At 45.3% G+C, this 23,135-nt stretch overlaps 1 protein-coding gene across 1 annotated transcript in view; it reads right to left on the bottom strand.

Moving 5' to 3' along the window:
• The window catches only part of CAMK1D (calcium/calmodulin dependent protein kinase ID), a 231,497-nt gene that overhangs the window by 83,256 nt on the left and 125,106 nt on the right, over positions 1-23,135 (bottom strand). The window contains exon 3 of the mRNA XM_086610012.1: positions 4,723-4,797. Coding sequence (XP_086466138.1) covers positions 4,723-4,797 — 75 coding nt within the window. The remainder of the gene's footprint in view (positions 1-4,722; positions 4,798-23,135) is intronic.

Genomic DNA, 23,135 nt, shown 5'->3' with positions numbered 1-23,135 from the left:
CTTTATCCTTTCAGAGGGGCAACAGCCCCAGCTCCTGTGGCTGTAACTAACGCAGGGTGCACACAAATCTGCAGGAAACCAAACTTCGCTGCTTCACGCTTCGGTGCAGCTGAACAATACGGATGAAGTCAGAGTGGAGCTTTGGGAATCTGCTCTGACCTGCCCAGGCAGCATGTTCAGAAACCTCATTTGCAAAAGGTCCTGTAACACTCAGAAGGAAAAGACGTGTTTATGTAAATCCATTTTTACGCATGATTTTCCAGCATGCAGGAAATGAATCATCGATATCCATAGGGGCCGATTATGCCAATGAAATATTAATATCTGACAATACCAACCACAATAGGTTGTCAGGATATTTCCCTATACTGAAGAGCTGAAGTATGGCAGGTAGTTTAGAAGACACTGTCGGGTGATTCTTGCCAAGTGGCACCAGTAGCAACCAAAAATCCTGTAACTGCTTATTAAAAAAGTTTACTATTGTATCGAGACATAGTTCAATAAAACTTTTATTTCTGAAAGCACTTTCTTTCTCCCTGTGGAGAGATGGGCCTGTGAGAACCTTGTGAAGTTCAACAAGGCCAAGTGCAAGATGCTGCACGTGGGTCAGGGCAATCCCAAGCACAAGTACAGGCTGGGTGGAGAATGGATTGAGAGCAGCCCTGAGGAAAAGGATTTGGGGGTGCTGCTGGATGAGAAGCTCAACGTGAGCCGGCAATGTGCACTGGCAGCCCAGAAAGCCAACCGCGTCCTGGGCTGTATCACAAGAAGCGTGGCCAGCAGGTTAAGGGAGGTGATTCTGCCTCTCTACTCTGCTCTTGTGAGACCCCACCTGGAACACTGTGTTCAGCTCTGGAGTCCCCAACACAAGAAGGACATGAAGCTACTGGAGCGAATCCAGAGGAGGGCCACGAAGATGATCCGAGGGCTGGAGCATCTCTGCTATGAAAACAGGCTGAGAGAGTTGGGGCTGTTCAGCCTGGAGAAGAGAAGGCTCTGCGGTGAACTTATAGCAGCCTTCCAGTACCTGAAGGGGCCTACAGGAAAGCTGGAGAGGGACTTTTTACAAGGGTGCGTAGTGATAGGACAAGGGGCAATGGATTTAAACTGAAAGAGGGAAGATTTAGATTGGATATAAGGAAGAAATTTTTCACTCAGAGGGTGGTGAGGCAGTGGAACAGGTTGCCCAGAGAAGCTGTGGATGCCCCATCCCTGGAAGTGTTCAAGCCTGTGTTGGATGAGGCTTTGGGCAACCCGGTGTAGTGGAGGGTTTCCCTGCCCATGGCAGTGGGGTTGGAACTAGATGATCTTTGAGGCCCCTTCCAACCCTGACCATTCTGTGATTCTATGATTCTATGTCTTCTACAATATCCTCTGGGGAAACCGGTCTTAAAGCTTCTATAGGAAATTCGAGTTCAGAAAGGAGCAGGTGTTTTCCTGGTTTGAAAGCACATAATCCTAATGGAAATATGACAAAATCTAAATCCTTTACAATTCTTTTCTCTAGTGCCTGCAAAATTTTAGCAGAATCATCATAGGAAAAGCAGAGATTATCCTACATCTGTATTCTGCTTTGCAGCTGCACCGGTAACTCCACCTCATACCAAAGCTGAGCAATACTGCTTGGAGCAAATGATTGCACGGAGTTGTCCACAACCTTGCCAAACTTAGAGTCACTCGGTTGGAACATCCTGTCTTTTGGGAAAATAAATGGATAAAAACTGGCCCAGCCATTTCTAAGGAACAGGTTAATGCTTTGGGACAGCACATGAAATTCTGATGTGTCAAAGTTGGGAATCTCCAAGTGGGACTTCTGGTCTACCTTGCGCTAAGAAGACAGTTTGAACAGTTTTATGATGGTTTGTATATAAAGTACATAAAAACAAGGTGGTGAAACCAAAGCCAGAGATCAGATTTTCCCAGAGATAAATTAAGTGTCAAGTAGACACAGACAGCCATCTCTTCACCTCCCTTCCCACCAACTCCAGCACAGACACTGCCACCTGTGCTTGCCCATATCTTTGACAGAATAAACAAGGAGCAATAATTATCCTTTAGGTTGGCCTGCTAGCAAGAATGGCTTTCAACTAAAAGTAGGCGTACCAGAGGGCAAACAGACACAGAGAGGCTTGGTCCACTTCCAAAAGCCTTCTCCCACAAAGGTGCTGTGAGATGCTCAGGGGCTGTAATGTGGTTTTTCGACAACATTGCAAGGCATGCTCTAAAGGCTCGTGCTGGAAATGCTGTCCATGCAACAGAAAATCTCTCAGGAAACATTAGTTAGTGCCCACTTAGCAAGTAATGAGCCAGGGAGATGGGCATAGGGATTTGAGATTTGTTGTGCCCATGACACTGATCTTTAAGTGGCCCTAATCTTACCACCTCTCTTTTTTTTTTTCTAATCTAAATGCTGCTTCCTGAAAGATGCTTGATCAGAACACCTTCTACTTCATATCAAATCCCAGTCATAAATGTAGGCAACTATTGTCTTGTACAGGAGAGATACACAAAAATGAGAAGCTAAAAAACCCACAAGGAGTCTAATAATAAATAGGGCAGAGATGTAAACAAATAGATACCTCATGCCATGCAATGCTTCGCAGCTATTGTATTGACAAGTTCATGTTACCTTGGAAACAAGAGATTATCCATGCACGCCTTCTCCCAGACAGAAACTGTGAAAGGAGGCACGCAGAACTCATTTTGAGTCTTCCAGACTTTCTGGAGTTGCTGCCCAACTATTGATGCTGATCGATCCCAATCCCAACTATCGATGAAAATTCAGAGGCAGTGCAGAGGTTGCACCATCCTTAATGCAACGTCCGTAGTGATGAGGATGAGTACCTGGCCATCTTGTCCTCTCCACCTTGGGATAACAAAATCCTTTTCCAAGAGAAGGCAAAAAGATTATTCCCTGGAAATGCTCTGTGCAGAGCAGAGGACAACACAGCCTTGTCTGATTTGCAGCAGCAAGGAGGGCTAAGAGAATCGGCTTGGCACAACATCAAATGACTTTAATAAAATAAGCTTAAGCTAACGTGTTGTGCCCCATAGCTGAGGCAGATTAAGAGCACGCACGCACATGAGATTTGTCACATAGACTCTCTGTGTGAGTGGGAGCTTGTTACAGTGCCGTCCCTTGATTGCATTCAAGTGTGTGCCTACATTCAGATAGAACCACGCTGTAGTTTTTGAGGATTTTCCCTGCTTTTTCTTAATAGGGATGATAAAAAGCATCAGTCTCACTGCCTGGCAGATTCAGCTCTTCGTTGGGGCTGGGGAGTGCTCAGAGCTGCCACCCTGAACACTGCGGATGAGTTCCCAGCTGATGACTTCAGCCAGGCATCTCGCCCTGGTGGGCATCAGTGAAGCTGTGTCCCTCTGGAATAGCTAAATGCTTGGCCTGTGGAAAATTAGTTGGCTGGGTTTACAAATACAGCTACAACAGAAAGGATAACTCCCTAGAAAGTGTTGAATTGTGAGCCAGCAGAAATTTATACTAATATATATTCAGTGTCACCTATGATTACAGACCTACATTTCAGATAACCCAATGATGTGGATGTAAGAAATTCAGAAAAGTGAGTTACACTACATTAAACAAGCTAATAATAAGTAGGAGTAATATTGATTGATTTTTTCTAAAGAGATTAAACAAAAATAAGGATTTGTAAATCAACTGGTCACAAAATTGGCACTTCCCATAACCCAGCTGGTTGTTGGAATTTGAACAACACTGACATTCCTACGCAAGTCCTTTTGCATCACTCTGGGATGAAATGTAGGGCTACCAAAACAGACTAAAAATGTATAGGGCACTATTCTTCCCACAATGCCAGCAGAACAACTTCTAACGACATCTCCATGCCTGGATGCTACCAACAGACAAGGAACTGGCATAGTCTTCCAGGGCTTCCCATGGGGCATTTAACCCTAGAGCTGCCTCTATCAGATGCTCCAGGCTTCTCTACGGCATATCTGGCTCTTCACAGCTGTGCTTTATCCCTCTGTCTTGTCTGCTCGGCTCTTGCTTGAGGTGAACTCGTCATTGGAAAAGAGCGATTAAAAATTATAAGAAGACATTTTAACTTCAAATCATGTTTTTTAATTGATTTCAGAAAGAGGAGGAAAAAAAAAAGCTATATGAGCATCACTCCCTCCTCCCTGCCAGGTGGATGTGACAGGAGGACCAGGCCAGCCAGAACTTATCATGTACCTGACAGGATTCTGATCTTCTCGGGTTCAGAGGGAGAAAACAGAGAAGAGGAGGGACTGTGGTGAGAGAGACGTGTCAAGAATAGTATGAACTACCACTGCTGCTGAGACAAGGATGATGCTTTCTTGTATATCCAGCACCCAGGCACATAGGGGCATCTCAGGTCACCCCTCGCTCAGTACAGACCAGGTATCTATTGAGTCACAGAGAACTAAACCGTGGCAACTCCATACATACGGAGACAGTTCTGATACCCTTAACATCTCCTCTTCACTCTAATTTGATTCGGATGAGACCATTCACAGAACACTTTAGTTTCCAATTTCACAACCACCCATCCCATCACACCTGGAGATTCATTTTTAACCATCTGTTGGGGATTTTGCAGACCGCAGCACACAAGACAAATACCTCTCATGTATCCCATCTTTTGGGTTAAAGAACAAAACCAGAACAAGAAGAGTTGGCCATTTTGGCATAAAAACTTCATTAGGTTCAGTACTTACAATTGCATGACCAGGTATAAATGGTTCGGACTCTCATAGATGTCTTCCAGGGCAACAATATTTTCATGCTTGATCCTGAAAAAAAAACAGATAAGATGAAATAGTGATTTTTATTTTTTTAAGTGGCTGCAAAACATAAAGCTAACTTTAATTAGGCAGTACTTGTCAGTGCTTTATTCAACATCATAAAATATGATTTTGACTGAAGTAAACAGTCAGGAGTGCTTCACAGCCCAGAATACTATTATTACTCACAAATTCCTTCACTTCAGAAGGCTGAGGTACTCAATGAATTTTTTGCCTCAGTCTTCACTGGTAAAGCCTCTTGTCTTACCACCCAAGCTGTGGAAAGAACTAGCAGGGACTGTGAGGATGAACCACCGCCCACTGTACTTGAAGACCAGGTTCGAGAACATCTGAGGAACTTGAAGGTGCACAAGTCCATGGGACCTGATGAGATCCATCCGCGGGTCCTGAAGGAACTGGCGGATGAAGTTGCCAAGCCACTGGCTATTGTATTCGAGAAGTCGTGGCGGTCTGGCGAGGTCCCCGATGACTGGAAGAGAGGGAACATAACCCCCATTTTTAAAAAGGGGAACAAGGAGGACCCGGGCAACTACAGACCGGTCAGCCTCACCTCTGTGCCTGGCAAGGTCATGGAGCAGATTCTCCTGGGAACCATGCTAAGGCACATGGAGAGCAAGGAGGTGGTGGGTGACAGCCAACATGGCTTCACCAAAGGCAGATCGTGCCTGACCAACTTGGTGGCCTTTTACGATGGGGTGACAACATCGGTGGACAAGGGTCGACCAACGGATGTCATCTACTTGGACTTGTGCAAAGCTTTTGACACTGTCCCGCACGACATTCTTCTCTCTAAACTAGAGAGTCATGGGTTTGATGGATGGACCACTCGGTGGATAAGGAATTGGCTCAATGGCCGCACTCAGAGAGTAGTGGTCAACGGCTCAATGTCCAAGTGGAGACCGGTCACGAGTGGCGTCCCTCAGGGGTCCGTGTTGGGCCCGGCCCTCTTCAACATCTTTGTCGGTGACGTGGACAGTGGCATGGAGTGCACCCTCAGCAAGTTCGCCGATGACACCAAGCTGTGTGGTGCCGTCGACACGCTGGAAGGGAGGGATGCCATCCAGAGGGACCTCGACAGGCTGGAGAGGTGGGCCCGTACCAACCTCATGAAGTTTAACCAGGCCAAATGCAAGGTCCTACATCTGGGTCGTGGCAATCCCAGGCATAAATACAGACTGGGTGGTGAATGGATCGACAGCAGCCCTGAGGAGAAGGACTTGGGAGTACTGGTGGACGAGAAGCTCAATATGAGCCGGCAATGTGCTCTTGCGGCCCAGAAGGCCAACCGCGTCCTGGGCTGCATCAAGAGGAGCGTGGCCAGCAGGTCGAGGGAGGTGATTCTCCCCCTCTACTCTGCCCTCGTGAGACCTCACTTGGAGTACTGCGTCCAGTTCTGGAGTCCCCAACATAAGAAGGACATGGACCAGTTGGAGAGGGTCCAGAGGAGGGCCACGAAGATGATAAGAGGGCTGGAGCACCTTTCCTATGAGGACAGGCTGAAAGAGTTGGGGCTGTTCAGCCTGGAGAAGAGGAGGCTCCGGGGTGACCTTATAGCGGTCTTCCAGTACCTCAAGGGGGCCTACAGGAAAGATGGGGAGAGGCTGTTCAGGAGGGCCAGTTATGATAGGACAAGGGGTAACGGTTTTAAAATAGAGGGAGGTAGGTTCAGGTTGGATATTAGGAAAAAATTTTTTACCATGAGAGTGGTAGAACACTGGAACAGGTTGCCCAGAGAGGTGGTGGATGCTCCATCCCTGGAGACGTTCAAGGCCAGGTTGGACAAGGCCCTGAGCAACCTGATCTAGTTGGAGATATCCCTGTTCCTTGCAGGGGGGTTGGACTAGATGACCTTTGAAGGTCCCTTCCAGCCCTAACCATTCTATGATTCTATGATTCTATGATTCACTCCTCCCTGAAGCCAAAATGTTTGAGGGATAAGTATCTGGGGCATTAGAGGTTTACAGTTCCCGTGTCAGATGAACGAAGACGGTTGGTTGGAGTTTGAAGCCTCAGGACAGCAGGAAAGCAGGGTGCGAGGGGGTGACGGAGGCGGGGTGTGGGCTGGTGGGGAGAAGGCACTGGTTTGACACCGTGCAGAAGCTGGCATGGTGCAGAAGCTGGCATGGGCAGGCAGCTGCTGTACAACAGCCCCACGCTCCTTCCCACCAAATTCAGCTCCAGTATCACCCTCGCTCTGGATGCCCAAATTTCCCTGCAGCGTTATTAAGCACTGCCTGCTTTCTGTGCAACAACTCCAAGCATCCTCACGGGTTTTCTACACCCTCACCATTCCCACCGATCATTCCCACTAAGCCTCTTGTCAAAATTCTAGCTTTAAAGAGAAAAACCACCTCTGCAAGCATATATCTAATTAACTACTCAGAGCAATGCCTCTCTGGGTTTGCTCCTTAAATGCTTACAAATAATTTCCAAAGGATATATTTAACTTGTGCAAACCCTAAAGAGACTACCAGTACAACTCCAGGGGCAGGATATTAATTACACCAATTGCAGACAATTGATTTAAGAACAAGAGAAAGCTGGCGAAGGCTAAGCAGAGACCACTCATTAAACAACAGATGGACACATTCAGAAAGAAAGTAAAAGTGCACCATCAGCAAACACAAAACTCTCTACATGTTTCAAGGTTCAAGTAGCTTAATTAAGATGCTTACTCATGTGTCAAGACATCATCCTCAAAGGTTCCAAGTGCCCTAATGTCTGCGTGAAGATGCTGAGAGCAGAAGGTCCCCTGCACCGGGCAGGATCTTTCCCGTAAGAATGCAGACTAATCCAATTTCCTCTGAATTCACTGGAAAGATTATGACTGACCTGAATTTCCACCCATAATCAGTCATCAAAAGCTGCATTCGTGTAAGGACCTTCACACACAGGAAATTTAACATCAACAATACATGAGCTCAAATATAATACGCTGCAGGATGTCGGAACAACAAATACATGAGTAGGCTCCTCACTGTAAATAAATATCTGGAAAATCCTGTGATATTTTAGAAATATTTCCAGGTAGATTGCATCACAAATTCAGTTCTTAATATTGACAACAGGAAACCAATACACCACTCACTTGGCTTTGTACAGCACATGTTTGGAAAGCTTTCTTTTGCTGTATGGGTCTAATGCCTTGGTCCCTTAAGGGTTACAGTTAGGGCAGGGGCAGTTTTGACTCGTTGAAGTTAGTCAAAGGTACACTAGGATCCCAAATGACATTTCAAGCAAATAGTCACTTTAATGGGAAATTATTGCATGTATTTATCCATTTTCCTCTATGCACATGTACATTCGTGGGATCATTTGTGTACCTGATACTATCACGATGAAGAAGGCCGTTTCAATACAAATAATCTGCCACAGTGTTACCTGTTTAAAGCCTCCAACTTAGTCTGTGGTATGTTTTTTACCATGCACATATTAATGCTTTGCATTTCTATTTTTGAGAACCTCAGAGGTTCTCCAAACCGACCTAAACCCCTCTGAGACAGCTGCCAACAACACTTCACCGTCACCCACGCGGCTTACAAGTGGGTTACCCACAAAGACCAACAGTCAGGTGGGCAAAGGCCAGAAAAGAGCTCATGAGACACGCAGCATCGCACGCCGAGGGTTGCCACAAGACCCTCTTCCCTCTGATTTGCAAACCAAATGGGCACTGCGCCGTCTGCGCTCTCTGAGGGCAGATAAACTTGCGCAGTTTTAAAGTGAAGGAGGGGAAAGGGTTTAGTCCTACCGCTGCGGAGTCCTCTGAGTTGAGCCAATCTGCCCCTCTTTGAAATCACATGCAGGATATGAGCACGTGGGATTCAGGGAGACAGTGAATATAAAGTGTAATCTGGAAGAAGGCATCAGAAGAAGCTGAATTACCCTCAAAGTACAAAGCGAACAATCCCCCATAGGGATGAGGGTATTTGGAGGAAGATGTCTCTTTGGGAGGTGCTGCCTGAGCACACCAGCCACCCCAACGGCTAGTGGCCACTGCACTCAAGAAGCTTGCAGAGAAGGGAAGGAGGCATTTTTTTTCACTTTGCCTCAGCCTCCCTAAGACCTTAATCATGGCATTACACTGTGCTTAGTATTTCCCAGCGGAGCGCGCATCGCACGCCTGCAGATCACGCAGCTTGACCTGCACAGTGTTTCTCAACTCAGATGGACTCTCGAATGACAAGCTATTTAAAGGAAAATGGAATTCGAAATTTAAAAAAAAAAACAAAAACAAAACGATGGAAATCACTTGGAAAGAAACCTACGGGTTAGATCAAGTTGCAAGTTGTGTTGCTGAAGCCAGAGCAGAGCAGCAGAGGTCACTGCAGCCAGCAGCAGCCACCCCGCACCTCTGCCGTTGCCCGTTCGCTCTACGCGCAGAAATTCATGTGCTCTTTTCTTCACTTCAAAGTATGGGCGAGTGATCGCCTAGAGCCCCGTTACACACTAATTAACCCTTCAAGGCTGAACACCATACATTACAATAACACTCTGGGGTTTGGGAGATAGGGTGTCGTATCGACACGGCATTTTGGTGGTACTGCAAAAGGCCAACAGGGACTGGGACAAGGCTGTCCCACTCCTTTATGAGCAGATCAGCAGCACTGGACACACGGGGAATGACTGAACGGATGCTACTGGCTTGCACGGATGCTCAGGTACAGCAAAAGCCAAGGAAAGCACTGTGCAACAGCAGCTACTTGATGGTCATGGATCAGGAGGGATTTGGGAATTACTTACTTAACTTCTACCCTCTAGAAGCACAGAGTGAACCTCAAAAGTTAGAGGATTCCTTCTGCTGAGCCTCCAAATGCCTCCACACAGCCCCACCAGTGATCTTGCTTAGCAGAAATACTCACCCGACTATCTAAGCTCCTCCAGACCTGCTAGGATTTAGTTTTTTAAAAGGCTGCTGTCATTTTACAAAAGGGGAAGTAGCATGCAGAAAAGCTATTTTTTTCTGTAATCACATGAGAGGAGGGAGCAGAGGGGGCCTAGAAACCAGATCCCCCAACCCCGGAGAATTATCTTAACCAACGGGCCATATTATCCCAATCCCTTCTCCTTGCCATCTCAAAAAGAGGATCTTAACCTGACTTCCTCTCCCCTTTCCCACGCTACAATAGATAAATCTGCCCTGGATTAAAGCAACGCATCAATGTTGTTGTGGTACGTGATGGTGCAACGTTACGGCCTTAGCAGAGGGGACATGAACATGGACTGAGGTGACAGCGGTTCCCATTAATTGTTTCCAAAGAAAGAAAAAAAGCCCTGAAAGTGAACATCAAAACATGGGCTTGGTTAAAGCAAATGACATCTGATTATGTAAATTGCTATGAACAAGGAAACATCCAGTAAGGAAATCTCCCTTACTACTCTCTTAACCTCCCCTTCATCACACTTGCTGTTCTCCCTGATGCTCTCCCTCCTTTCTGGCAAACACCTGGTGCTGCTCACATCTCCCACGCCCTGATGTGTCCCTGTAAATCCTCTCATCTGTGACATGAAGGGCAGGTGCTACCTCTGGCCGCTGCTGCTTTGTTCATTTTCAAGAATATTCTGAGGCTACTAAACAGAAAGAAAATGTCTAAAAATAAAAATACCAATAAAGAGAGGCTAATGCTTTAACCAATTCGCTCAGGACTCTTCACCCTACGAGACCCATGAGATGCTGCAATCCACGGGACAAAGAAGAGGAAAACAAATTTAGAAGAGAGAATCAGGGAAATTTAAGTAAACAAAAAACAAGAAAGAGTGATTAATCCTGGTAAGAAACTATGAAAAGAAAGGGTGGATTCACCATTTTCAGGGAAGCGTTGTTTTGGATGCCATGCTGCAGGCAAACATGAGGCACACGGCTTAATGCAACCATGCAAAACCATCAAGTTTCCTCTCTGGCCTTTCAGGGCTGCAATTCTGCCCGCGTGCTGTTACAAAGTGCCAGTAACACAAACGAGTGGAGGCAATGTCGCACCTGAGCAATATTTTAACACACGAGTAAATTGCCAGCCAAGACTTAAAGGAGAAAACTGAACTGGGCAACCAATTGTCGTGGTTTTTGGACGGAGGGTCGAGACAAGAACCGAGAGGGAGCACCCACCAACCATGGCCCCGGGCAAAACATGACTCAGGCTTTCTTCTTAAAACAAAACAATTTATTAACAGTTACTTAACGAGAGACACAAGGGAATGAAACCGGTTACTTGAGAGGAGAAAGAGAAAACAAGGCCAGATCTTAAAACAACACCTCCCCCCCCCCTATTTCCTTCAGTTCCTGGCTCTACCTCCTCCCCGGCGGCGCAGGGGGACAGGGAATGGGGAGTGCAGGTCAGTTCATCCATGTTGTTCACTGCCGCTCCTTTCTTAAAGGAGGAGGAGTCCTTACACCATTTTTCCCTTGCTTCGGTGGATCCCCTACTCACGAGGAAAAAAAGTCCCCAAACTTTTCCAGCCTGAGTCCTGCCCGCAGGATTGCAATCCTTCCCCATGGATTGCACCAGTTCGGGCTTTACCAGTCTCGGCCTCTTAGGGAGCTGCTGCCACTGGCATCGGCGTGGGCCGTCCCACGGACTCCAGATGCCTCCACGACCTCGTCGTGCATTCCATGCCCATTATTAACAGCAACTCGTCGTGCATCCCCTGCTCCACGACCTCTCCTGGGCTCAGGCATCTCTTCCCCGATGTGGGTTTCTCCACGGGCCACGAGTGGGTCGCTGCTCCGCCGAGTACACCCTGGCTGCAGGGGGGCCGCCTGCCATCTTCACACCGATTGCAAGGGAAAACTTCAGCCCCAGTACCCCTCCTCCTGCTCCATCTTGACTGACCTGGTCGTTGTGGTTGTTTTCTCTTAGATCTTAATCCTCTCTGGGGGAGCTCGGCCCGGCGGGCACCCCGGGAGCGAGGTGCTTCCCGAGCCCCCCAATGTGGCTCCCCCGGCGCCATCTTGAGCACGTGGCGCCGGCCCGGACCCGAGCGGCCACCCGGCCGGGAGCCGGGAGCGAGGGCAGCGCCCTCCTGCCCTCTCCTAGTTCCTGAGCAAAAGCCCCTTTCCCGCCCCTTTGTCTCAACTTAAATAGGGCAATTCGCAGAGGCGCCGATTTGGCTCAACCCCCCGAGGGGGATGGGACTCAGATCTGGTGGCACAGGGAGCAAATCCCCTCTCCTGCCACCAGAACACCCCCCCACACATCAAACTATCACACCAATGACTTCAGGTGATTTTTCTGAGCACGGCAGCTGTGCAAACAAGGGCTGACGGTAGAGCATTTGATCTGCTGCAGAGCCCCAAGCACAGACTGGTCCCCTTTGCTTGCTGTGGAGTCATTGCACAAGAGCGTTGATAGAGAAATCGTCATCTTTCCCTGACTGCTACAGCATTCAGTGCTGCTGAAACACAGAAACCTCTGCCTCTGAACCAGCCGAAACCCATCCCCGATACAAGACCTGGCTTGACCAGGAGTGGCATTTGGCCCTGCATGACAGTTTCTATCACACCAAACTGGGTGTGCTGTGGTGTTGGAGTAGTGATGAGTGTGTGGCGTGGCACTCAAGTGATGCTAAAATCCACCCTCACCATGAGCCAGAACAGAGGCACCATGTCCTGCTCGCTGCCACCAGAAGGGCACAAGTCCTATCAGTCCCAAACTAGTCCTAATGAGCAAAACTCACTTCAATAGCCCTAATGGGCAGAACTCACTTTAACATTCTCAAAAAAAAAAAAAAAAATCAATATATTCCACGAGCTTTGGTTGGAGATTGCTTTTAAGAAGCAAAGGATTAAAATATGGAAGTTGATGTACAGTAAAGGAAACTAAATCCTTTAATGACTGAGCTTTCTGTACTTCTCTGCTGGCTCCTGACCATCCCAGAGGCCAAAGAGCTGAAAGAAAATTGATCGCATATTGCTGCGGATCATTAATTAGAGGTGTAGCACTCTGCATGGATAAAAGTAGAGGACCCAGATTCTGCTGTTGCTTTGGCTGCCGAGCTGCCAGAAGAGCGTGTTAAATACCCCAGCTGCAAAAGGCATGCTATAAACTATGATTGAATCACTTATATTAACATCCATCATATTTAACACTGAAAACTAGGATCAGTTAGAAGAATACCGTACAAAAACCTTGGGCAAACAGGAAAGCCATTTAAGTAGGGCAGGTTCCCTACGCAACGACTCTTTCCGAGTCAGTGTTACATTTGCAAGACATGACATTTAACGCTGCACCTCCATGAACAAGCACGTGTCATGGATAAAATGCCACAAGAAAGCACAAATAATTTTGTGAAAGCCAGAACTAACAAAGCCCGAGTCTGTAAGGATTTGTAGCTTTGAGTAACCAAATGTCTTTGCGAATAAATGTTCCGTTATTTCCACACGTACCCTGCAGAGAGTTTTGCCAGCAGCATGAGGTTACTGGGCTTGATGAATTCACCATTTGTCCAAGGGAAGTGTTTAAATCACAGCTTCTGCTCTGGAGGACACTAGAAACTTACCTCTGCTCAGCTGTCTTATTCGGTTGAAAAAAGTCAGTACTTTCAGCAGATATTAGGATAGTCTCACACATATTCACATGAAGCAATCACATCAGGTTGTTTTCCACATAAAAGAAAACTACCAAAAAAAATCTCCAAGATGCCTCATAATGATGTGAGAATGCTTGGGAGCAAACCAGCCTGCTCCCAAGGGGAAAACATGCCAAGTCTGCTAAGAGAGGAATAGGGTAGGTGAGACGGCAAGGGTTGGTACAGGGAAGGAAACTGAGAGCTGTCCTGGAAACGGCTGGCTGACTGCAGCAGAGCTCTGCCCACTGCTCCTGGTCTGGCAAAACCTTCAAATACTGGTGCTGTCCATGGGACTTGCAGTGCCTTACCTTGATGCAAGGCCTCTTATAATTCAGACCTTTGAAAATCAACTGGGCATGTATGACGTGAGGTACCATGCCTCTAACTCTACCCCCTCCCTTTCTTACCCCGTAGACCCCAAACATCCTCCAGGACGGGCATTTTACAGATGGATATTCCTCATATAGCTTCACTGATATTTGTGTGAGCAGAGTTCAGCATGACACTTCTCCCATCATCCAGGTTTCCCTCCCACGTGGACTTTCAGGTGTGAAAAGAAGAAATGTAAGCTTCAGTTCAAGGTTTGTTTGGGTTTTTTTTTGCACAGTTGGTATTTATCTGGTCTTTCTCATCCATCAGCTCTCTGATGTCTTGTGTCTTGTGAAAGGTGACTTTATAGCAGAAATTTCCCAAACAGGGAACTATATTGTGGGATCATATATCTCAAATTGAAACCTTTTTTCTCTTCCGTAATTTCAGTCCACTCAACAGGAATGCCTTTTATTGTTTGATTTTGTTTTCTTTTACACACAAAAGTGAAGCTCCAACTTCATAGGTTGGAAGATCATAAATTTAAAAATACTCATGCCAACACGGGGATAGTACCTTTGGATTACTATCAACTGAGGATTCAGCAGCCCATGGTAAATAAAAGGATACCAGATTCATATCACCAAGTCAACTACCCTCTCCTGAAATGGACATCTTTGGTGACAGCTTTAGAAGAAAGGTAATAGGTTGAATGGCCATCAAGATTAATTTGTACTGCTTCAAATCCAACGCACTGTTCCTCCCAACCACAGCCAACAAGTCTGTGGTACTGCAGTGGTGACAGCTTCTGCAGTTACAGAAAGGGCTTTGGTCTCTACAATCTTAGATCAGTGGTCTCCCTCTCTCTCACTCACAAACACACACACAAATAATGTGAAAGTTAGCAAAACCTCAACTAGACACAAAGCAGAGATATGAACAAAACCAGCCAGTTGTCAGTTGTTCTTAGCGAAAGTGGCTCTACAGAATCTGCAAAGCCAAAACATCTGCTTTTCTCTCCTACTGCATTTAGATTGCTGTTTTTTTTTTTAAGTTATATCCTTAATTTGCTTCTTGCAAAGAGCTGGAGGAATCACAGAATCATTTAGATTAGAAAGGACCTAATAAGATCATTGAGTCCAACCATTAACCTAACACTGCCAAGTCCACCACTAAATCACGTCCGTAAGCATCACATCTACACATCTGTTAAATACCTCCAGGGATGGTGACTCCACCACTTCCATGGGCAGCCTGTTCCAATGCCTGACAACCCTTTCAGTGAAGAAATTTTTCCTAATATCCAGTCTGAACCTTCACTGGCACAACTTTAGGCCGTTTCCTCTTGTCCCATCACTCATTACTTGGGAGAAGAGACCAACCCCCACCTTGCTACAACCTCCTTTCAGGTAGTTGTAGAGAGCGATAAGGTCTCCCCTCAGCCTCCTTTTCTCCAGATTAAACAACCCCAGTTCCCTCAGCTGCTCCTCACAAGACTTGTGCTCCAGACCCTTCACCAGCTTCGTTGCCCTTCTCTGGACATGCTCCAGCACCTCAATGTCTTTCTTGTAGTGAGGAGTCCAAAACCAAACACAGTATTTGAGGTGCACTCTCACCACTGCCGAGCACAGGGGGACAATCACTTCCCTAGTCTGATACAAGCCAAGGAGATTTACTGGATTCAGTGTTGAATATTCCATCGCATTAAAAATGAAAGAGAATTCATATTTATGAACAGAAAGATAGAAATGGTGCTATGTCTCACTGCCAGAAGGCATTTTTGACCTCATCTTATCTCCTACCACTGCAATACCTTCTGTTTCCACCCATCTCACCTTGCTTGATCTAACAACTGGCCAAGGGAAAACTAATTCCCACTCAAAGCCAGATGGTTCAGTGCCTATATGTTGCTGCCTGGCCTGATTAGCTAAATGTCTCTGGCTGAAAGGCCAACGAGTTGAACTTTGGGGTCACGTATGGTTTCTAAACCACAGACTGTCCTCAACACAGGAAGGAAATTAATATCTTTACTACTACCTTTAAGATCTCTGTGCTTCTGTCAGGTTAATTAGAGAGGATAGGAAACATTATCATACAGTTCTGTCTGCTTTGGAAAACCAGCTAGAAAAGAAAGACCCTGGATGCCCTACAAGACAGGACACAAAGACAATCATGGAGGGATGAATCACTTCACACACCTTCCCTCAGCTGTGACTGAAGAGGAGACTGTGATAAAAAGCCCCACTGTTAGTAGAAAGCAGCAAGTGGCTCAGAGCAGGTGTTCAAAGAAAGGAGCAGCAGCCAAAATTCAGGAGAGACACAGAAGTCCACTGAAAGGCCCACTTCTATTAGCCTTAGAAGATGAAGATGATTTTTAAACTAACATTTTCTTTGCCACTTGACTTATTTCAGGATTTAATACTTCAATTTGGCATGTAATATTCCATATGCAGAGAAATGAGCCAGGATGGGATTCGTCCTGAGCCGGTGTCCTAGCAGGATACTGAGTGATTCTGCTATCAACACATCTGCCTCCTCTGGGGCTTACATGGGGGTGTAACCCACTGCACAGAGGAGAAAGGATGGGGAGTTGTCAGGAGACCTCATGCCTACACAACTTGACCTCTCTCCATTTCATCTTTCAGACCCTACCCATCACCTCTCTGACCTGTTACTGAAAAGTGAAGACCCAGAAATCTTTCCAACAATTTCAATAGCTTTTCTTCCCCAGCACGGCATGTCTTCTATCACGAATGCCAGACTTACATAGCAATTTCATGGTGATAATGTCAATTTGGAGACATTTTGCAGCTGGAAACCTGAGCAGTGTAGTTAAGCAGCTGTAACACTAACTGGTTGTGATGAAACCTACCCACATACGCCTCGCAATTTCTGAGCCATGCTCTACCTCATGTTGTACTCCCTAGCAGTGTAAACCTTCTCTTCATTTCTAACTTCTCCAGATCCTGTGAGCAGAGACTGGTCTGGCACCTTCACTGCCGGGGGCATTTGCAGTCTGTGTGGTGGCATGCCTTCCTGCACCGCTCTGCACAGTAGTGCAACTTGAAGAAAGGGGCACTGTTTGCTCATCTTAAAAAACAGCTTGGTTCCCTCCTGGGAAGGGGAAAAGGATGTACAAACCTCCTCAGGCCCAGAGCATATGTATTTTCCTCCTGGAGGCACTTTCTAGCCATCAGGCATGGCGCAAAGGATGCTGGAGGCAGCATCCCAATCGTTTCTGAAACAATAGCCGATTCCAGCTGTTGTGCTGGGCATGCTGCTGGGTCTATTAAGTATGCAATGAGTGAGCCCACAGGCTCATTGCCTGCCCAGGACACAGGCTGAGATTATGCCCTGTTCTGCCTCGTATCTGGATCACAACAGAGCTCAGACAAAGACTGAACATCTCTGGCACAGTTGCATGGATTTTCACTAGGCACTGGTGGAACTTCATAATCCCACACAAATGTAACAAATGAATCTATCTATCTAATCTATCTATCTATCTAATCTATCTATAAGAAATTCTGATCTAAGTGGTCCTGCTCCGGCAGGGGGATTGGACTAGATGATCCTTTGAGGTCCCTTCCAATCCCTAACATTCTGCGATTCTGTGATTCTGTGAATAAAGGCGCTTTGAGAATAAAAATGAGGGATTCCTGGATTGCACATCTAGAGTTAGGTGTAAACTTTGTGCCCACTTCTTTCAAGCATTTTCATGTGAAGGCTGCTCAATAGCCTTTAAAGAAAAAGAAATTCAATTTATGGGTCATCTATTACAATAACTCGCAGCTCTAGTGGGAAGGCCAGAACTAAATAACCGTTTGAAATGCTTGGATTCCTACAGCAGGACCTGCAGCCCATTTAAGCAACAGGAATATTCCTGTGTCAGTGCCATCTCTGATTTCAAGAGTATCCCTGATTTCCACGAGAAGCAGATCAAGCCATCAGAATGATGGTTTCCAAGCAGTGGTTCCCAATTGGCAGCATTTAAAAAGGCTTGCAAAGCTTGAGCAAAAAAACTCCAGACTGTTTAATTTGAAACACATCAAAACAAATATTAATGATGAATTAATCATTAAAGGTGAAAAAGATAAAAGTAGCGGCTGCAAGGATTTATCTCAGCCAAAAACAGTGAACCATCTTTTTAGTTGTTGGCAGCAGCCTTGTTCTTCCAAGTGTGGAGGAGTGCGGATTTACATGTGCAGCCAGTAATTATAGCTGATTCCCACTCCCTTGCCTGGGAGACGTGAGGAGCTGTGTGTACTTAAAGGTGGTGAGTAGCTCCCGGGCTGAGGTGGGCTGCTCTGAAGGGGTTTCATGCAACAACAGATGGGCAAAAAAGGAGGCTCTGTTCGCAAAACCCTTGAAAAACATTGCCCTAAAGAGGAGGATGACTCTTGGAAGGGTGATCTGGCTGCGGGCAGAGCAACTGCCCTCCTAACTTGCCTCAAAAAATGAGAAGCTCTTCTTAGTTTACAGTGAATGAAAAGTTGAATAACTGGGATAATGCTCTTTTCATAGCCTCCTGGTTCTCAGATGGGTACAGTATGTACATACACATTCAGTTGTATCTGAAACCCGGCAGGAGATACTACACTCCTGGAAAGAAAGTTCTACCATCCATGAAATGCCCATTTGACACAGACACAGGAATGTTGTTGTCTACTATTATCTCCTTCATTGGTTTGAATACGTACTAGTGAAGGGTGAGTGTTATACCACCCACACAGCTGTATAGATAAATTACACAAAAACATGGATAACTGGCTGTTTGGATGAGCACAGGATTGAAAGACGTAACAAAACTAAGTATTTCATTCCACCATACGGGAAATCAATGTAGCTATCACCCAGGAGATGTGACAGAGCTGGGACTCCCAGCTGTGGCTTGTACAGGATCTTCAGCTATCAGGTTGCCCTAGCTATGGGTGAGGTAGACCTGTACTGCTGCTGCTAAGGACAAGTAACAAGTACAAAGGTGGAGACCATTTACGTACTCAGAGGACAGCGATGTAACCAAAAGGACACTTTGCTCACAGCACAAAGCAGAGCTATGCTCTACAGTCATATCCACAGAGGTTTCCGCCTCAAAAATGCATTTTCTCCACAAGAGAAGTGGAAAAGAAAAAGGGCAACCAAGTACAAATGACATCCTGAGCGTAAACTTTCTGCCCCTCAATGAACTTGACGGGTCCTTCACATGCTCAGCTCTGCAGAGTTGGCTACCACGTATTGTTGCTGGGCAGTCTAGAAAATCACAATCCTAGATCAGGTCTTGCCAGCTTAAGTGTGCACATAATAATAAAAGTCTATTACAGTTCCTTGGTGCCATGCTAGAGGCCAACACTGTCAGATTTACCCAGTTGAGTTGTCTCCTACAGTGAGGAATAGCAAACGCTCTCCAAAAGCAGTGGGAGATCTCATGGGTGCAGGGGGTATCAAAATAAAAATAAAATAAAATAAAAAAAATAATAATAATAATGATGACTTTGCTTCTCTCAGCATGTGTGGTTTTGAGTCTTGATCAAATCTTGATGTATTTGTGTCATGAGGATCACTGTGCATCAGCTGTGCTTGCCTGCACCCTGCCCACCTGGCTGGCCCCAGGGCCACCTGCCCAGGGAGTGGTGAAGCCCCGCAGAGCAGGAATGCTGGAGCACAGTGCTCTCGGCACTCCTGGGCAATCCTTAGCTGGCATCTTGGCAGCGGTCTGACTCAAATGCTTGGTCTGCAGGGATGAGCTGCATGACAAACTCAGCAGCAGCAACCTGCCAGAAAAAACTCTCCTTCCCATCAAGCTACTGGGGAGCCAATTTATTTTATTTATTGAGAAAGACAGAAGGACAAGTAAGAGGCTAGGCAGGTTTCCACGTTTCATCATCGCTGTATTAGGACACTCCTACACAGAAGACTGCTCCCCCAGTTGCCTGTGGGAAGTGCCAATAGCCCTCGGGTGAGTCATATACACCCTATACCATAAGAGAGTAAGTGGGAAAGCTCTGCACAGCGGGGGATTGATCTCAGAGGACAACCACACCTCTCTGAGTTCATTAGGAGTTACTGTCCTCAATCACAGTGCAGAAAAAAACTAACTCAAAGACACATTCACTTCTCCTGACACCTGTGTGAAACGATTGAATGTCCTGGAGCCACTCTTCTGCACAGCTGGTAATGACAGAGGAATATATGGCTTCAGTCCTTCGTAACGGAACCTGCCATTTTAAAACTCAATTGAAGGCTACTGATGTTCAAGCTTGTTTTATTTTGAGTCCTCCCAGATACTGGTGACAAAAATACATCTTCTACTTCCACTGCTATTGGGCTTGCTTTGCATGTGGTCTCCAGGAAAGAAGCTGAGGGACGGAAGAGAAAGAAAATTCGCAGCAATGGGCAGAATTAATTATGGCATAATTCAGCCGGGCCAAATATTGAAATCTTTAATCAGGAAAGATCACTGGGGGTCTCATTTGGCTGGATTCAAATCTTGGCAGCATCGTGGCAGAGTCCAAAGTAGACCTGAACTTGACACTCTAAGAGGCAGAAAAGTCACTTAAGCAGAACAATATAATTAGCAGAAATCCTTGCTAATAAGGATGCATTTGGCTTGTCTATAACATCTAATCGGTTTTTAACCAGGTGAGAATAGGTCTGAGAAAGTTAATCTCCCCAGTTTTACAAGGGATATGACAAAGGGAGTCTAATTAAAACTTAAATAGTGTTGAAGTTCATTTATTCTTGCTACTTGTATTACTGTGGTGTACAGGGACCCTATGTATAGGTGTCTATTTTTAGGAGAGAGAAACCTGGATTCACAAATGTCCCCAAAGTGCCTTTGGGGAGGTGACACAGAAGTTTAAACCAGAAGCCAGGTTTATACTTGCAGTCACTTGCCCAGTAAAAAGTGCTTTAATTTACAGTTCCCTCTTTTCCTGTGGCATGGGTAAAATTTTTAAAAACACCCACTTAGTAGTCAAGTATCAGACTTCTGAAGATTATTAGGTACCTTGTGATGCAAGTAACTTCCTACAGTAACTAAGCATCAAAGCACTTCCAAACATCCTCCCGGGTATCTTCAGATAGCTAAATATCTTAAAAATATATCTCCAAATTATTTCTAAAGGTGATATAGGCACTAAAGAGCTGGAAGCCTGGAATCTTTCCATAGTTTTAAATCCGTAACTTCCACTGCAGATGGAATTTATGTTTTTTAAATATGTCACTGCAGCACTGTCCTGCCCCAGAGCATGGATGTTAACAACGCCAACACTTTGGACAGTAACAAGCAGAATATTAATGTCATAAGCAGTAATTAATGTTAAAAGACAACAAATCCTTCACATAAAATAAATGCATGTCTAACTGTAGGATTAGCAGGGCTAAAGAGCAATATTACAATGACATGAGAGTTATTTTTCCATTATTCTAGGTTGCACCGCTGCCCATTGACTTTTTGCCTGTCATGATGAAGCAGAAATGGGAATCACAATAGTTTGAAAATAAAAGCTTATAAATGTATTTCAAATGACAATGCTAGCAGATCTATCCTTTTCAATTTCTTGTTTTTATTCACTCAACTAAGAAATCAGTATGAGAAAATGAGTCGTTTCATGGCATTCAAGAGAACATTTTCTAACCAACTGACTTACAACGTACAGTGCTATAGATTTCTGATATTTTATGTAGCCGTCACACATACAAGTCACACACAATGACTCATTTTTTCCTAAGCAATATGTCTAATTAATTGGAGGTATTTAGGATGAAAGGTAGCTATTAGATGAAGTCTAAAATAAATGGTACTAAATGCAGCCTTTAAGCTGACGGACACAGGGCATTCTGGTAACATTGCCCTCTCCTCTGCTGTGCTAAAAGCTGTGTTGCTCACCACAAATAATACTGAATTAACACATTTAAGCTGTATCTTTCTTAAAGTGCATCTGCCAATAGAGCTTGCCGGGATGATGCTAGAGGACCCCTAATACAACAAATCTTGCTTCACGAGTGGTGCATCGATTTTGTGCTGGGTGGAGCGTGCGTTTGGGAAGAAGGCGTTCTCCAGCCCAGCCTTTGAGGCTACTCAACACTTGGCTTCTCCCATGAAAAAAAAGGAGCTACAAAGCAAGGGATGTAATTTTATAGCACTCACTCATGCCTATTGTATTCTTAATTGCGACAATGCATTTGTTTATGATGCTTCATGAAACAGTCATCAAACCTGCCTCTTTTTTGTCATTACCTCAGCTTTACGTGGCTTAAATAAATTCAATGTCTTGTCACAAGTTGCAAGTATGTTAGCGCTTCATAGATGCTGAGCGCAATAAGTAAAAACTGCTGGGAAAGTGATGAGATTACCATCACAAACTTGAGGTTAGAAGTTCATTTCTTGATGAACACACACATTCTCATGGGTCTTATCATCTGCAGTCTGGTGACCTCTCAAGAGCTGGATTTGGAATAAAATTTACAGAACATCTCAATTCCAAATGCAACACAAATACAGGCACAGATGTTCCTATACAATTTCTAATTTGTGCCTAAACTTAAAACCTAGAATTGCACAGGTCCATATCAATTATGTGTCCTCTCACATTTCACGTTCTCCTGTGCAATGCTCCTTCAAGTTTACCTCCAAATTGCATTGGAGTGGCATCCTGACAGGCATCCTATCCTAGTCTTTTTTGCCCTGTTTTATTGCTATATCAACCTAGTTATACCTCAACTTGTATATTACTGCATTACCATGTCACTCTGTGTTCTGGTGGAATTTTAAAATAACAACATATTTGATGCAAATAATTATTTCCTCCAGTCAGGAGGACATTTGTGTGTTCTCAATAGGACCATAAGAGAGAGGAAGCTACCTGCTGAGTTAATGCTTCAGCTCTGAGTTTTCATTAACCTCCCAACTTCAGCCACTTTTCATTATGAAATCATGACCTTCAAACCAAGCATATGGAAGAAAGTACATTTCTCCCCACTCACATAGCTCTGAAGTGTGACTGGAAACACTGTTCTCACATTTCAAAAAAAATCCATCTTTGAGCGAGGACCAAAAATGAAAGCTTGCAAAGCCAATGGAATTTGTTTAAGAAGTTATGAGCATTTCAAAGGGAGCCGGAGTTAGCATGGAAACATGCTCAGGCTTCCGGCTGGCACAAGCTACCAGCAAACATCATGAAAAATACTTTGGAAATATTTAGGAAAAAAAAAAATCACGAATCCACATTTGGGCTTCGATGTGTGACTCTACACCAACTAACAGGAGCATCAAGAGGCACGAACAAGTAGCCAAGAAACCAGTCAGAAACTTCCAGAGATACCAGACACCAAGGAATGTCTCTCTGTCACCTTATATATCTTTCTGAAAGATAGAACCAAGAGGAACAGTCGGTTGGAATGGGCAGAAGAATGACAGTTCTTACTCCGAGAACACACATTTGTAGATATCTGAAGTT

The sequence above is a fragment of the Tauraco erythrolophus genome, chromosome 4 (genome assembly GCF_009769465.1).
Source record: "Tauraco erythrolophus isolate bTauEry1 chromosome 4, bTauEry1.pri, whole genome shotgun sequence".
In the NCBI taxonomy this organism is placed as follows: domain Eukaryota; kingdom Metazoa; phylum Chordata; class Aves; order Musophagiformes; family Musophagidae; genus Tauraco; species Tauraco erythrolophus.
Note: the sequence above shows the minus strand (reverse complement) of the source record. Positions and strands in the feature narration are given on the sequence as shown.